Source organism: Mesocricetus auratus, unplaced genomic scaffold, assembly GCF_017639785.1.
Source record: "Mesocricetus auratus isolate SY011 unplaced genomic scaffold, BCM_Maur_2.0 Super-Scaffold_100676, whole genome shotgun sequence".
Taxonomy (NCBI): Eukaryota; Metazoa; Chordata; class Mammalia; order Rodentia; family Cricetidae; genus Mesocricetus; species Mesocricetus auratus.
Window position 1 is genome coordinate 155,586,325 of NW_024429266.1, and position 17,146 is coordinate 155,603,470.

Consider the following 17,146-nt stretch of genomic DNA (forward strand, 5'->3'; position numbering starts at 1 on the left):
TGGAGAAGTACAGAAGTGGGAGGCCTTTGGTTTGTGTAACAATCTTAAATGTTTGCTATCCAGGGCCTACAGGTCAATATAATCATTTCTGTTGAGGAGACTGCTCACTTAGCTGCAGTCTGGGCTACTAGGGGCAGTGTTGGTTTTCTCAAGAGAGGCCAGCACCTGCAGAGATTTAAATTGTTCTTATGGTGCTTATAGGGTGGTTGTGGAAGTGAGGGGAGCTACTTAAGGAAGAAAGGAAGAAAGGTTTGGAAACTGTCTTAATATGCAAGATTTCCAAATTGCTGTTCATCAGCAGGTACAGTTCCATATGTAACCAGTAGATGGCAGGCTTGATTCACAAATGAGCAGTGGAATTCTAGCGGTTTTCTTAGTTTTAACTGGTGGCATAGAAAGATAAGTTAGGTATTAATTGAACCCTGCTTTCTGAAGAGAATTTGAGGAGTTAGAAAAGGAAAGTAGCATAAGATTCAAGTAAACTGCTTTTCAAGTCTTTATCATTATTCAGTTTCCTTGATGCTCTTTGTAGTAATCTGCCATCAGTTTGGTTTATAAGGCCCAGCACTGAGTTTTCTTCCAATATAACCACTCTTTGGTTAGTTCTGTGCAGCATATTCTTAGGCTTCTGTTGAGTGTATTATAGAGTTGCCATTTGAAATATGAGACATTTTCTAATTTAAAATTAGCTGAGTCCCTTGAATGCTTGTAAGCATGACAAACTTTTAATGAAGATGATACCAGCTTCCCTGTGTGAAATTTTGAGTGTCCATAGTGAGAGGACAGAGGGAAGTTGTGAAACCCTGGCAGGTGATGTTGAAGGTATAGAACCTAGCTGTGGAAAGGAAGAACCATCATCCCCCACCCGTGTGTGTGTGTGTATGTGTGTGTGTGTATACGCTCGCTCATGCGTATGTACATGTGTGTGTACATGCATACTCTCACACACATGCCATGGTGTGCATGTGAACTCAGAAGACAACTTAGTGGTTTAGTTCTCTCCTCCAAAGTGTGATGGAACTCAGGATGCCAGGCTTGGCAGCAATTTGTTTCCTTACTGTGATGCTAACATTAAGATGCTAACTATAATTAATTCACTTTCATACATTTATCAATTATAGTTTTCAATTTTGTGTTGTATTTAATAGATGATTGGGTTGCCCCCTGCAACAGTAAGTTTTTTGTTTATAAGAAAGAAAACTCTTGGTAAATGTGTCACTATTTAACCAAAATTTATCCATAAGTTTTGTCATACTTCTGGTATGAATTCTAATGAGCCCAGCATTCTGTTTTCTATTTTAGGGCTGATAAAAGAGGGTCACATGTATTTCTTTCTGTCTCTCTGTCTCTCTGTGTCTGTGTCTGTGTCCGTGTCTCTCTCTGTCTGTGTCTCTCTCTGTGTCTCTCTGTCTCTGTGTCTGTGTCCGTGTCTCTCTCTCTCTGTGTCTGTGTCTGTCTGTCTGTCTGTCTGTCACCTCTCCTGCAGGTGATACTGGCCTTCACTCTTGAATCCCCATCTCTACTCCTGAGTTTTAGAATTGCTCAGCTCCATATATGTTTTCTTTATGGAAAGCCATTTTGATAGAACTTTAATACATGAAGCATTCTCAGGTTTGATGAAGATGCCATCATCCCCATGTCCTGGCTTCATCCCACATGGGCGAGGAGAGAGTGCCCCAGAGCAGATGTCCCAGGAGACCTGGGGACAGAGTTACTGGCATTTCCTGTCACAGACCTGCAGCACTCAGACCTGCTTTGTTCCTGTGCTGTGCTCTGTTGTTGCTCCCATTCAAAATGAAGAAGAATCAGAAAACCAAATGGAAGGCATGGGGGAGCGGGAGGAGAGAGATTGACTTGGACCTGAATTGCCATACCACAGAGGTCAGACGCCATGCTGGGGTCTTTGTACCACGCAATGGCCGAGAGTACTTCTCATCTGAGAACCTTTTCTAAGTTTTTCTTCGTTTCTGTATTTTTAAGAAATAAAAATGTAATCTAAGAGCATGAAGGGTTATGAAGCATGAAGTTCCATAAATATTTATGCTGAACCTCAGAAGTGGACAGCTCCTATTTTCCTGCCATATTGGGGTCATATTTCATTGTTGACCTCCCGAATCGGAAAGCATAAGGCATTAGCGTGCCCTTTCCTTTCTCTTTCATTTATTTATGTGCCTTCATTCTTTGGTGAGTTGTAGATGCTGGGAGCTTGCCTTCAGGTTTCTGTCGGTGTCAGTGGACTTAATTTTGCATCTCGGTTTTTGGTGGGTTTCTGAAAGTTCACACTCTAACCAAGGAAGCAAATGCCGTCCCAAGCCTCTGGGCAGCTGTCTGAGAGGCTCTGTTGTAAATCATTGCTATCTTAGGAACAGACATTGTTAAAGTTGCATTCGTCTTGCATCTACAAGGGTATTTTAATTTGATGTCTTCATTTTATTTCCCCATAACATAAAGTCTTTGGCTCATGGAACTTATACATGGTAATTGCAAAGAATTTAGAAAATATGAATAAGCAGAAAAAAACCCCTGTAATTCTATTGTATTTTTTCTAGTCTTTTAATCAAAATATGTGTGGGTATTTCCTATAAAGATAGTTAAAAATAAGTGAATATCAGTAAGATTTTTTTGATGCTTTCCTTCTTGGTAGTTTAATTTTCTTTCCATATACAACAATGCAAAAATATTATTTATAATAACGTTTTCTTTTTCTTCAGTTGGTTAGTGAGGTTGATATATATTTTTCTCAAGGTGCTTATGGCTCAGGAGATTTTTTTTTTTTAAATTTTATAAGTAAGTAGGACTGGGGAGTTGGCTTAGTGGGTAAGACTGCTTGCTGTGAAGGCAAGAGGATCTGAATTCAAATCCCCCAGCACCCATGTAAAAGCTACACGGGACTCACTGGCCATCCTGCCAGCCTAGCTGAAATGGCAAGTTTCAGGTTCCATGAGAGACCCTGTCTCAAAATATAAAGGTGGCAAGCATTTGAGGAAGGTACCAGGTGTAGACCTCAGGCCTCAGCACGCACATGCACACAAGTGTTGTGGAATATTACTTTAACCATGTAAAGGTGTGTTACATTTGTTTATGCTGCCTTTGTTTAATAATGTAAGGATGTGTTACATTTGTTTATGCTGCCTTTGTTTAATGATATAAGGATGCGTTACATTTATCTATGCTGCCTTTGTTTAATGATGTAAGGATGTGTTGCTTTGACTGCCTAAGGCACCTGATTGGTCTAATAAAAATCTGAATGGCCAACAGCTAATCAGTAGAGGGTTAGGCAGGGCTGGCAGACACAGAACAAGTAGTAGTAGGAGGAATCTAGGCTCGAGAGAATGAGGAAAAAAAAAAGAGGGAGATGCCTAGGGCCAGCCAACCAGGCTGCTGCGAGCCGGCCAGACATGGAGTAGGACATATAGAATGAAAGAAAGGTAAAAAGCCCTGAGGTAAAACATAAAGAGAAAGTAAGTTAGAAGAGCAATGGGACAAGCATCAGATAAGACTGAGCATTCATAACTAATGATAAGCCTCCATATCATGATTTGTGGGCTGACAGTCTGAGAAAGCCTGCTACATATGAGTGTTTATGTAGCTGTATACATGCACACATGCAAAGTCAATAAGTGAAAAATCTCAGGTAGTGTTTATTTAGGAATTAAGAATAATGACGGACTTTTTTTGGATAGAGAAGGTATAGTGATGAGAAAGTAAAGAAAAAAATATAGAATAAGAGACCAAGAGGAGTTGCTCAGTGGGCAGGAAAATCCCTGTGAAAGCAAGAGGACCTGTGTTCATATTCCCAGCGCTCACGAAAAACCATATACCTGAGTATGTCAGTGACCCTAACGCTGGAGGGTGATAGAGACAAGAATATTCCTGTCTGAATGCCTAGCTCAGTCACTGAGTTCGGGTTCAGTGAGAGGGAGAGCGAAAGAGAAAGACTCTGTCTTAACAACAAGAAAAAGAACGACAATAAATCAGTAAGTAAGGTGAAACAATAGAGCAGATATCCAGTGTCTTCCTCTGGCCTCTGTGTGTGCACCCACAGGCACATGAGCTTGACCATATGAACACACACACTACATACTTGCTATACCACACACAACACATAAGAAGAGTAGTAGCTAATGGATAACATAAAAACTTCTGCTTTAGATCGATTAAGGAGGATAACAGTATATACATACAGTTGTATAAATGTATATGTCTTCATTAGTCAGGAAATAAAAGTGAAACAGGAACAGAGTGAAACTGAGAGTGGTCAGGAAAATGCTTAAGAGGTAACTCCCAGTATCCCAGTAGTGACCTGAAGCCCCTCTGTCCACATCATGGGCTTAGAGTCATTTGGTACAGGAATGGTTCCATGTTGGATGGAACTGGACAGGGCTCCTGACCACCCTGTCATAGCCTCTATGTCTTCATATATGATCCCACTTTTCTCCTAGTTGCCAACTGCCTTGCTTTTATCATGGCAACAGATTATTGACCTACTTGGATGTAATGGTCCTGACCTTTGCTAGACATATGTGTCCTAAGCCTCCCTAACAAAGGAGGTGGCTATATCACACTGTTATAGCCAACAGTGCAAGGGAATGTCTGCAGACATTTTTGGTATTATGGGATTCCAGTGCTTAATGTGAACAAATGGAAATTAAATTTTATTGTTTTATAAATTTCAATTTTTGGAGAGGTGTAATTTGAGGTAGTGAATTCTTCATTAGAATCATATCTCTTGTTGTGTGTCAACAAGAAGCACCACTTCTTTGGCTTTTCAGAGATTATGTGTCCATGCCAGCTGACTCCAAAGCACATAGAGATACATCATGTCACCTTTGTCCTTGCATCGTGGAGTGCTGAGGTGTACATCTGTGCTGTGCTATGGATAGTACCAAAGAAGAATTTGCCACTGTTTATACCTAGAGAAAACTACTGCTTGCATTTATAAATAGGTTTTATTAGAACATACATAAACTATTTTTTGCATGTAATTGTCTATGACTTCTTCATACTAAAATCATTGTGGTTGAACCATTGTAATAGAGACCATGAAGCTTGCAGAATCTAAAATGTTTGCCACTAATGTTTTGACATCAAAAGTTTTGTAACTCTTAGAGCCACTTAATTTTGGAAAGAACAAAACCTCTTTTGTTATATCCAGGTTAGATTAGAATCTGTGATTAGAAATGAGAAGAATATGCTTTGAAAAGAGAAAGCCTGGGCTGAATGAGGCTGCTGCCAACAGTTCTCCACCAGCAGCTTTCACAGCATCTTTGGCTCTGTGAAGTCTAACCAGCAGGAAGAATCCACCCTGTTAGCACCAACTTGATTTCTCCACGTCCTGTGGTCCTGTGACAATAGTGTGTATTGTCTTCAGTGATAGGATTTTACCATCAAGTTCTGGTGAGCAACCAAGAACAGTGATAATAGCCTGTATTGTCTTGGGGGGTCTCCAGGATACCTCTTGTAAACTACTTAAGGGGAGGTATCCCATACCTGACACTGACACTGGGCTGTCATTTGGGCAAGCTATGGCTTTTGGAGAAACATTGTGCCCTGTTTAGGGTAACTCCAAGGAAACACGTGTGTGTGTGTGTGTGTGTGTGTGTGTGTGTGTGTGTGTGTGTGTGTGTGTGTATGTATGTATGTGTGTGTGTGTGTGTGTGTGTTTAGGAATCTTCAATGGCCTGACAAGTTAATACATCTGTGTAATAGTGGCATGAATGTTATGGGAGTAACCAATTCAGTATAAATGGGACATCTATACCACATCCTGTCCTCCCAGGGCTCAGGAGATATCATGGAAGAGGGAGAAGGAAATTTTTAAAAGACAGAGATCAAGAAGGACTGGGGCAAGCAATATATTATAGACAGTTTTCACAGAAGCTGTTGTTGACTGCACAAGAGCTATACAAAATCAGTATTCCAGTCTGGAGTGGAGGGGGCTCACCAGCCTTGCCCCTAACTGAGAGCTTTAGAGGGTTGATGGCTGCTGAGGGAGGGGGAATGGAAAAATGGGGAGGGAGGGAGAAGGGAGAGAGGAGGGAGAGGGTGGAAAGGAGGGAAGGGGGAGAGCCAGCCTTTTTTTTTAGGCGTGTGCCCTTGGTAGGTCCACCATGTAAAGGGAGGCCTTTTCCTTGAGAGAAGCCTTCCTGCCAACCTGGTTCTAGAGCCGCATCAGTCCCAAATAAACACACAGGTGGCTATATTAATTATGAAGCTGTTGGCCTTGCTTGTTTCTTACTGGCTAACTCTGACTTAAGTAATTACCCCATAATTGTTAATTTAAGTATTTCTCTTACCAGAGAATAGTTCCGGGCTTCCTACCCCATGGCGTTACATCTCGACTCTCTGTGTTTTTCCTTCCCAGAGTTCTCCTGGACTCCTAGTCCCACCTATCTAGATTCCTATTGGCCAGCAGAATGAAAAACGATACCCATACCATAATGCTCCAGTGGATAGCTCCACATAGGCAGCACTAACTAGACTTATGGATAATTTTTCTTTAAAGAGGACAGGACATAGGTTGGGAAGGGGATTATGTTGGGGGTAGATAATCATATTTCATTGTATACATGTATGAAATTCCTAAAGATACAATGTATACATGCATGAAACTTTCAAAGAATTGATATAAATACTGTATTTTTAAGGAAAAAAGACAGAGCTTTGGCCAGGCATGTGTGGCTGTGATTCTAGCATTTCAGAAGTTAAGAGGATTATGGGTTGAAGGCCAGCCTGGGCATATAGTGAGAGCAGTTCTATATTGCAGCATAGTTTATCTTGTGGTACTAGAGACTGAACCCAGGGCCTCATACATGCTTTTAATGGCTATATGACTGCATGTCCTCAGCCCCTCTACTTTAGTTTTTTATGTACAGTCTTGCTAAGTTGTTCAGGGAGGCCTTGAATGTTGGTTGGATCCTCTTCTCCCAGCCACCCCAGAAGTGGCATTGTGTGTCACCGAAAAAAGATTATTTGTATTTTTTGTCATCCCTTACATCTAAATATATATTCATATTCTAAAAGCTGATATTCAGTGTCCTCCAGGCATATGTAAAGCATTGGATATCAATCCAAGATGAAGAAAGCATTTGTCTATCTGGAATACTACTGTGTCAAGGCTTCAGCACAGGCCTTCTCTTTAAACAGTTTAGCAACCCCTTTATGTCTTCCTCCCTGTGGCTGAGGACCCATCCTCACTCCTGCCTTCTGGTTTGAACAATTAGTCTTTTGACTCTGAAAGTAGACTGCCAGCCTTCACGTCACAAAGGCAATTTAAGAATTGCTTGTTGACTTAGCGAGGTGTGAGTATGGCTAGCCAGGACTGGAATGGTGGTGCTGGAATGGTTCCTCAGCTGTGTGTGGTGGGAAGAACTAGGTGCCAGGCTTGCTGGAGAGTTGGTGGAGACTGGTGTGTGGTGGGGAGGAAGAGGAGTGCCAGCCTACAGTCAGCTTCATCTCTCCTGGTGTGTTACTTCTAGTCCAGCAAAGGTTGTTCTGGTATATTCCTTGGCAGAAAGGGTTGAAAAGTTGATTATGTGTGAATACTCTTCTGTGATTTGGGGATTCATGGAATTTTCTTCCTGCCACTGAGCGGTGTGTACATATGCTTGGGATGTAGTGTCTAAAGGTGAGTAGATGTCATTCAGAGGAGGGTTTTGGCACTGATGACACTTGGCACCTCACATTAAACCTTAAGAGTTAGAGTTACTAGTTTTGCTTATGAAAAGATGTCACTTTTGCAACAGCAACTTTTCAGATATAATTACATTTGTCTATTTTAGGTTGCTTGCTTGATTCGTGTTCCTTCTGAAGTGGTTAAGCAGCGGGCACAGGTGTCTGCTTCTTCAAAAACCTTGCAGATTTTCTCTACTATCTTACATGAAGAGGTAAGGCTGCTTTTAGACTCCTCCTTTCTCTGTTAAGGGAGATTATAGTGAGAACATTGTGGGCTTGTTGCAGAGGTCTTGGAAAACTCAGGATGGCTTTAATGTCTAACTACAATAACTTTTTTGCTGGGATTATCTTTTCCTTTGATTTTGAATTTTTATTTTTATAAATTTTGAAGCAGTCATGCATTTATTTAGTACCACTTGTTGTATATGCCCTGAATGCAATCTGTCTCAGGCATCAGAATCAGACAAACTAATCTTGTGAAGGAACTGAGATACTCTTTATAACATTGCTACAGTGTATGCGAGCCCTTAAGAGAGAAGCATTATTTAATCTAAAAGTGTAGTAGTGGGCTGGCAATCATTACCAGCATCATTATGTTCTGTGAAATTGCCATTTCTCCCCTGGCATGGGGGCTCATGGCTTTAATCCCAGAACTGTGGAGGTAGAGGCAGGTGGGCTTTCTAAGTTTTGAAGTCAGCCTGGTTTACACAGTGAGTTCCAGGCCAACCAGGGCTACATGTTGAGACCCTCAAACAAACAAACAGACAGACAAACAAACTAACAAGCAAGTAAATGTTCTTTCTCTCTCTGATGAGTGTTGGCTGTAGTCAGAGCTGCCCTCCTAGACACATGGCTATTAGGCATGCTGCTGTTTTCTTATAAGTTTAGTGGAAGTCTATGTTGTTATTTTGCTTTGATATTTGAGTCAAAGTCTTGCTGTGTTACCTCAGGTTGGTCTTGAACTTCTGGAGTTATTCATTCTTGCTGCCTGGGCTCCTATGTGGCTGTGGCTTCTGCCATCATGTAGTACCTTCTTTTTTCTTTGTCCTTAACTATTGTGAGCAAATCTTAGTTTAGGTTTAAAGAAAAAGTTATTGTTTGTGGTTTGTTTGGAGGTGGGGATTTCCTGTTTGTCCCTGGCTGGTATTTAGTCTCCTTCCTCATCTCCTGGTTGCTCATATATCTGGTTTGTTACCAACTGTAGGAATGAGGTCAGTTATTCCAATTTTCTGATCACTTGACTTTTGTTTCAGGGCATCCAAGGACTGTACCGAGGCTACAAGAGCACAGTATTGAGAGAGGTAACCCAATTACGATTCCTGAAGCCCCAAAGCAGGGTGGACTTTGATTGGTGACCCTGTGTTTCTTAAGAATCAGAAATATATTTGGAGAAACTGGCTTAAGAAATCAACTCAGAAACTGTTTAGTTGCACCTTTGGTTCTTCCATCTAGAAGAATGCTTGCAGTGGTTTGCTGGTTGGGCTGGCGTCATTGTCATTCTAGGTGACTAAGTGTCTGGTAACTGAAATAGTGAGGAAGAACATGGCAAGATTAGTTATGTAACGGGCTGGGGACTCTTTCTGGAGAGAAACCCAGCGCTGTCATCTAGGACCTTCTAATTAACATGCTGTACTTTTTTTTTTTTTTGGAGTGGGGTGGGGTAGGAGAGGGAGTGATAACGCAAGACTCTGCTCTCAGTAATGATGCACTAGATACTCTAGACAGCATGCCTTAATCTTTGCAGGAGATTGTTTGGATTTTTATGTAGTGAGATGTGAGAAACGTTTTTTGGTCCAGGACACAGTTTTCCATGCAGGCCGCCTTAGGGTGCATGAACAGTGTGTAGTATGGTTAGGCCTTTGGTTTTCATGAGGTAATGACCTACCCTACCTTGTTGTGGAGCCCAACAGTTTCCTTTTTGACAGATGGAGTGCTCCACACTTGTTCCTACTTTCTGTCAGAAATATCACTTGCGCGAGTCTCCTTTTGCCCTCTTTCTGACTCGCTGTGCCTGTGTTATTTGCTCATCTTTCACCTGGATGCAGAAAAAAGTGAAGGAAAGAGTAATCAACATTTTTTTATTTTTCTGAAAAGGGCTGAATAAATGAATGTATTTTCATTCCAGAGAGTGCTAGTTTTGCATACAAAGATATAAAACACATGCTCACAACTGTTGTTCCATCGTTTCAAAAATTTGTTTTGACATATGTCGTGCTAGTAATTAATTTTTTGGCTGCAGTCCTTGTGAATTGTGTGACCTTACTGAGATGACTCTGTTTACTCAAAATGGCAGAGCTTTGTTGGCAGTTTAATTGGGGTCTTGTGCATTATGGGAGCTCATGAAGGAGCCTTCAGAGCTGATTTCAGTTGAGGTGTTGCTCCGTGCACAGCCACAGCTGGGATGAGAGGGGAATTACTGCCGAATGAAACGTAGCTGCTTTTCCAAGTGAGACAAATCAGAAGTGATGGGTCTGCTCTAAACAACATTTCTGCATTATGAAGAATTTCAAACCTTATATTATCCTGACAGTAATATCAAATCCTTTTGTCTAGAGCCCATATGATTGCTTCAATAAGAAATACACAGAAGCTTTAGTGGGAACCACCAGGAAATGTATACGATTTGTTCATTGTGCAATTTTTTTCTTTGAAATAGTTTTGTCTCACTAGCAGTAGCCTTTAGGAGGGATTGAAGTTTGGCTCCATGCATTAGAAGCACGATTGTGGTGATATTTGTATAAGCTATAACAAATAAAGCTTGCCTGAAGATCAGAGTGCAGAGCTGCCATACTAGTTAGCCATAGAAGGCAGGTAGTGGTGGCAAACACCTTTAATCCCAGCACTCAGGAGACAGAGGCAGGTGGATTTCTGTGAGTTCAAGGCCACATTTGCTACATGAAATTGATCCAGTCTAAAAAAGAGACAGCTCATACAAAGGTGACCCTAGCATTTGGGATCACATGCCTTTAATCCCAACACTAGGGAGGTGGAGACAGGAAGGGGTGTGGCTGGGCAGGGAAAGGAATAAATATAAGGCAGAAGACAGGAGCTCAGTGTAGTCTGAGCAGCAGTCAGTCTGCAGTAGTCTAGGCAGTCAGGTTGAGGACAGGATCACCCCTTTTGTCTGAGCATTGGTAGAGGTAAGAACTCTAGTGGCTGGTTGCTTTGCTTCTCTGATCTTCAGCATTAACCCCTATATCTGACTCAGAGTTTTTATTATTAAAACCAATTAGAAATCTGCGACACACGATGTGTGTCCTCTGGGCTTTGTACTGCCATGCATTGTGTGTGCTTGCTCTTTGTAGAGATTGTATACTTAGCCTCCCGTTCTCCTGAACTAGTTCAGTTTCTGTGAATTTTGCAGAGTCTGAGCAAGATGAACAGATTAGACTATTTGCCTCACCTTTTCTCTTTTCTTCTTTTTCATGGTCTTGACCAAATTAGATATGGCTGGTGCATTGGGGTTATTGCAGTAAGATGGAAGTGGGGAGCACAGTCGTATTTGTGGGTGTAGTCTAGATGACTTCAGGTCCATGGACCTGAAAGTTCTATGCAAATTAGCCTCATGCTGTTGAATGAGAATTAGAAGGACTTGGGTAGGGAAAGAAAGCAGAGAAAAGCAATCTGTTTTAAAAGAACTTGGAGTGAGTTAAGTACAAACTCTACTTAGCACTATGCAGAACAGCCCTGCCCCGATGGGGAAGCACACAGGGCAGTCTTCTTTACCATGCAGTTAAGGGCTGTAGTGATACACAGAGGACACCCACGTGGGTGCACTTAGCATTTGCCACAATGATAAAAGTGAGCCTTAGGGCCGAGGAGGTGGTTCAGCTGGTAAAGTACCTGCCATACAAGAGTGAGGACTTGAGTTTGAATCCTCCAGAGCCTACATCAAAAGAGGGTTGTATTGCATTTGCCTATAATCCCAGGGTTGGAGAAGCTGAGGTAGCCAGATCCCTGGGCTCATTAGTTACTCAGCCTAGAGGAACTGGTGAGTCCAGGTTTGGTGAGTTCCAAAAACAAGGGGGAAAGTGATTGAGGAAGACACTTGATGTTGACCTCTGACCGCCACATGCTCACACGTACATGCTCACATTCTTGCATACATGTGCATTTGAGGGTACGAACATGTACACACAGACACACAAAATGAGCCATGATTCTTGAAGGCTTGCAGTTAGAAGGAGTGAGAGTTAGATATAATACCCTGAACAAAGACAGGGAGGGAGTGTGTGTGTTGCATGTATAAGTAGAATCCAGGGTTTCCTAGGTTCCCTAGATGACCCTCCAGCTAAGGAAGGATGCTTTCAGAGCACTGGGGGTGCTTGCAAGGAGGATGAATTGAACCTCTCACCTCAGCTGTGTGTTAGCTATAAGGCTGGAGGACAAGACGTGGGAGATGCTCCAGAAGGAGCCTGATTTTGTGTCCTAGAGGAGAAATTTCCAGTTTGTGGCTTTTGCTCCTCAGATCTGAAGGGATGATGCTATTGGTGCTGTGTTTGTTGTAGATGTTGCCATCTTAACAATGGTTACCTCCTGGCTTCTTGAACAGGAGAGTGGCCCACTCAATAGTTTGGAGGTAGATTAAAGACATCCCTTCTCCCCGACTTATAAGCTGGTTAAATAGATTGTACACCCTGTTTTGAAAATTCAAGGCCCAAATTGAGGTACAAAAGTTATTCAATTGCTCTTACACCCAGATTAGAGTTTACTTGAAGCTAAATTCTTGCCTCTGGAAACCTCTTGGTTCTGTCTGTGTTTGAATGTGTAACTGTTGATACTGGTAGCAGGCGTTTGAAAGAGGGGCCCAGGACTGCTGTTGCTGATACAGCTGCTAGCCAAGGGTCATGATGCTTCATCCAGATGTCTGGGAGAGAGTTTATCATTGTAAATATAGTGTGGGGTATAGTTACTCTAATGGTTAGACTTTCAAAATCATTAATATAAATAGGTCAGAAAAATTTGTGATTTAAAAAATTACATCGCTAACTTATATAAAAGACTAATTTGCATTTTTCCAAATAAGAGTATCATCTTAGTTTGCTTTCTATTGCTATGCTAAAAACATTCTGACCAAGAGCATCTTGGGGAGGAAAGGGTTTATTTGGCTTCCATTTTCATGTCAGTCCTTCACTGAGGGAAGTCACTCAAGCAGGAATAGAAACAGAACCCATGAAGGAATGCTGCTTATTGGCATGCTCCCCACGGCTTGCTTAGCCTGCTTTCTTATATAACCCAGGACCACCTGCCAAGGGTTAGCACCGAGTGATTATCAATCAAGAAAATGCAGCACAGCTTTGCCCATAGCCAGTCTGGTAGAGACATTTTCTCAGTTGAAGTACCTCTTCTCCAGTGACTCTAGCTTGTGCCCTGTTGACAGAATATTACCCAGCACAACAATCCTTTCAAAGAAAGCCTTTTGCTTTGCTAGGATTGTTCCTAGGGCTTGCTAGACCAGCAGGCTGTCTGCCACCGAGGTGCATCTTCAGCTGAGAGACTTTCTGAGCGAGTCCTGGCACTTCAGCGTCCTTTGTGAAGAATGATGTGAGGTAGCTGCCCTAGAGCTTTACTACTTGCTGCCATTAGGTCTGCCCACTGCTTCCCGCTTTCTAGGTTGTACTTTTTCACTGTCTGATAAGACGTTTTCTTTTTAGCTCTGTGTCCAGAGTGTGTCTTTGACATTGTTTCTTTGATCTGCCTCTTTCCTTCACCTTTGGTTTCCAGTGCGTTTTGTTTTTGTTTTTTTTAAGATAGCCTGCATTTCTCTCGAAGCTGTTGCCTTTTCTCCCCCCTTTGCACGCTGGTTTTCCAGCATAAAGACTCTCCACAGTGGGCTCTCAGTAAGTATGTGTTGGTTTCCTCATTCCATTAAGCTCTGTTCTGTTTTGTTCCCATGCTACCAGACACCACACTCATCTCTGAAGGGCGAGGCAGCTCAAATTGGGACTGGAGACAGCCAAGCAGTGGCTGTTCGGATGACACGCTGCATTGCTATGATCTGCACACTTGCTAGGCAGTGGGATTCCAAGTTGGACATACTTTTCCAAGATTTCCATTTTCTTAACCCTTGGAAAAATTATTTTTGTTAGTTTGGCTTTGTTGGAGTAGGAGTGCTGTAGGCATTCAGTGATCTACATCTCAGTGATTGTCAAATGCAGAATGACCAACAGACTTTGCAAACTTTTAATGGGAAGTTGTCTTTCAGTTATAATCGAGTGCAAACACACTGAGCCGGATTTTAATCCTCCAGAATTCATTTTATTAACTATGACCAAATAGAACATCTGTTTAAATTCCATAATGTTGGCTTCATGGGAAAAGAAAAGAAAACCCTATTTGTCCTTGGAATTTGTCCATTGCTTTCTCATTCAGTAAACGTGTACTAAGACATTCTTATTAATGGGAATATTAAACAAATGAAAATGAAATTTCCCCTTTAATTACAGAGGTTTATAGGATGAGTCACTTAATTGCATTTGCGTTATTGTAACTACTGTAGAGATCTCTGAAGAATGAAGGATGATACATTCGGCTAATCCTTTAGTGTAAGATCTTGACGTCACTGAGCTCCAGCTTGGATTTTAGCCTACAATTTTCACAATCTCTTCAATAAACATTTTAACCAGCGCAATTCATTAAAATTAGCTTGATGTAGAAAAAATAACTTTCGTCCTTTACTGTATGTGTTATTAGGCTCTGTTTACACAAGCCAGCTGCCATTTACTTTTCTTATTCTTTGGACAAATTCTGTTCTCACTGTAAAGTTTCAAAAATACCTTGGCCTGCCAGACAGCCCAGCTGATAAAGGCCTGGCAACCTGAGTTCAATTCCTGGAACCCCCATGGTGGAAGAGAACCGACTCTCATAAGTTGTCTTCTAACTGCCACACATGCTCTATGGTGCTCAAATGAACACACAGACACATAGACACAGTAAATAAAATGGGATAAAAAAGAAATTATGGAATCCTCACATACTTCTGGCATACTTGTAGTTTTCCACAAGTTTTGTCTTGATTTTTCTTAATATACTTTCTGGTATTCTTGTATCTTCTACAAATAACCTTAATTTCAAGTTAAAGTTGCTCTTGTGGAAGGAATGGATGCACACACACACACACACACATTTTCCAAAATTATATACAAAAATAGTAAACAAACTATTGTTTTGCAAAGAAGAGCCTTCATCAGATATAGGCCAATGAGGCCATTGAACACTAGAGCTTGAAAAATCTTGAGTCCTATGATTGGTATAATCTTACTGTCTGTACAAGTTCCATCTTACTAAAAGGATTAAGAGACAAATTACATTTATGTATTAATTATATTTGAAGTAAAATGCAGAAACTTTGTGAGCAATTCAAGGTTGAAGATTATTTGGAGGAACTTGAAGATTTTTATCTGAGGTTGGACAGTCTGGCTGAGACTCCCATGGATTCATCTGGTGAAAAGTTACTGTTTGAAATCAATATCAAATACTTAATTATTTTTAAATCAAATCTTTAAACTGTAAAACACTAGCCTTTTTTCAGACCAGTGAGCTGAAGGTTGGATGATTCAATAGAGCTAGGAAGTGGTGGGATTGGAATTTGATCAAGTATGTGAAGCCCCAAAGTGTGCTACTTGCTCACACCCCACAGATAAGCCCACTGATCACTCACTTTCAGTAAATCCCTGGAAAGTGACTCAGATATACAAAGATCAAGACTGGAAGCAGAAAACAGCACAGTGTCCTGTGTGTGGGTATGTGGAGGGGCATGTGCCTGTGTATGGGATGCAGGTCTTATCCCCTTGAGGTAGGGCCTGTCACTCAACCTAGAGCTGTGCTGGCAGCCCATAAGCCCTGCAGACTCTCCTGTCTCTGCCCTCCATGGCACTGGGCTTATAGGCAGGCATGTGGCTATACCCTGGTTGATTTTTTTTTTCACCAGTGCTGGGGACTCAGGAGCCATCCATCTCTCTAGCCCCTAGAGCACAATTTCTGAATTTTAAAGAATGCTAAAGGGTAAAAATTAGGTATTAGTGCTGACTTCATCTTCTTTCCTATAATCTTCATTAAACTGGTTTAATGACATCTATCCTCTTTCCTTCTATGGGCTTCAGCATGAGGGGTAGGTGGGAAAGTTGATGCTCAGCATTGAGATGGCTTTGGTACGTAGCCAAGAAACTGTTATGTAATGGTGGGAAAGCAGAAACCAGTAAGAAAAGTTTCTCTAAAAATGATGTTTTTGGATACTTAACATTGATGTGAAGCTTGTGGTAGAGAATGAGACACTAGAGGGCGCCCAAGGCCAGGGTTTTAAATGTTGAAGTCAGACCTGGTCAACAGGCAGGGGGAACCTGGAATCTTGGTGATGTTCCTGGCATCAATAAAAGTGGTTCAGATTGGAACATGATAATTTTTTTTAATGATCCTGATCCGAGGTACTTGGGTGCATAAATCTGGTTTTTAGCTTTGGTACATACATACTCAGAATTTAATTTAATTTTAAGACAATGTCAGCTTGCCTAGCATAGTTAGAGCCTGTGATTGTTCCCCAGCACTGCATAAAAATGGGTGTAGTCGTACATTCCTACAATGATGGAATGGGAGGCAGAGATAGGAGGATCAGGGGTTCAAGGTCATCTTTGCCTCTGCAGTTTGAACCCAGACTTGGATACATGGAACTTAAAAAAAAAAAAGTCGAAAACTCAAAGCAGAACAAATGAAGAAAGTACTCCTTATCTAGAACAAGCTGGCCTCAAACTCAGTCCCCTTGTCTCAGCCTCTCAACCCAAGCAAACCCAAAATATGACAGATTTCAGTATGACCATGAGGCAACTTCATACACGCCCGACAGATGTGCAAGCTTGTCAAGGAGATGAAAAGTGATGACGGAAGCCTGCCTGAGGTAGGCACTCAGGGGGACGCAGGAGGCTGGTGGAAGTGGCTTTGCGACCCGGGGCAGGCAGTAGATGTGGAAGGGGATACTTGAAGTTCAGGTGAGAGCCACAGCCCAGCTTTAGGGACTGTGGTTCTGGCCTTGGTTTGCAGCACCGGTGGTTTTCTACAGCCTAGCTTTAGGGACTGTGGTTCTGGCCGCCCTGTGGACACTGGCTTCAAGGACTATTCTAGAACCAGCAACAGAATGTGTGTGGACTCTACACCATATAGTAACTTTGATAGAAATCTGTGAATCATTTCAAAACAAAAAGAAAAAAACGGGAGGGGTAGAGAGGCCTCAGAGGTTAAGAGCACTGGCTGCTCTTCCAGAGGACCCACATGGTAACTCCCGTTCTAGGGCACCTGGCTCTTCTTCTGGCCTCTGTGAGTTACCAGCTATGCATGTGCTACATAAACATACATGGCAAGAAAAACCCCTACACAAAAAGTAAAATACTAGTTTTCTTTTTAAAAGCTGGAAAGGGTCCAGGTTTGGATACTGTGTGAAAGATTTAAGATTATCTAAAAATGGCTACTTAAATTTAAAGCT

At 41.7% G+C, this 17,146-nt stretch overlaps 1 protein-coding gene across 7 annotated transcripts in view; it reads left to right on the forward strand.

Moving 5' to 3' along the window:
• Positions 1 to 17,146, forward strand: part of Slc25a26 (solute carrier family 25 member 26) — a 125,477-nt gene that overhangs the window by 33,981 nt on the left and 74,350 nt on the right. For 3 of the 7 annotated variants that reach the window (XM_040738172.1, XM_005071183.4, XM_013114186.3), the window contains exons 4-5: positions 7,782 to 7,886; positions 8,928 to 8,975. The exons of 2 other annotated variants lie outside the window; for them this stretch is intronic. In XM_040738172.1, coding sequence (XP_040594106.1) covers positions 7,782 to 7,886; positions 8,928 to 8,975 — 153 coding nt within the window. The remainder of the gene's footprint in view (positions 1 to 7,781; positions 7,887 to 8,927; positions 8,976 to 17,146) is intronic. 2 more of the 7 variants (XM_040738173.1, XM_040738174.1) reach the window with 1 other exon arrangement.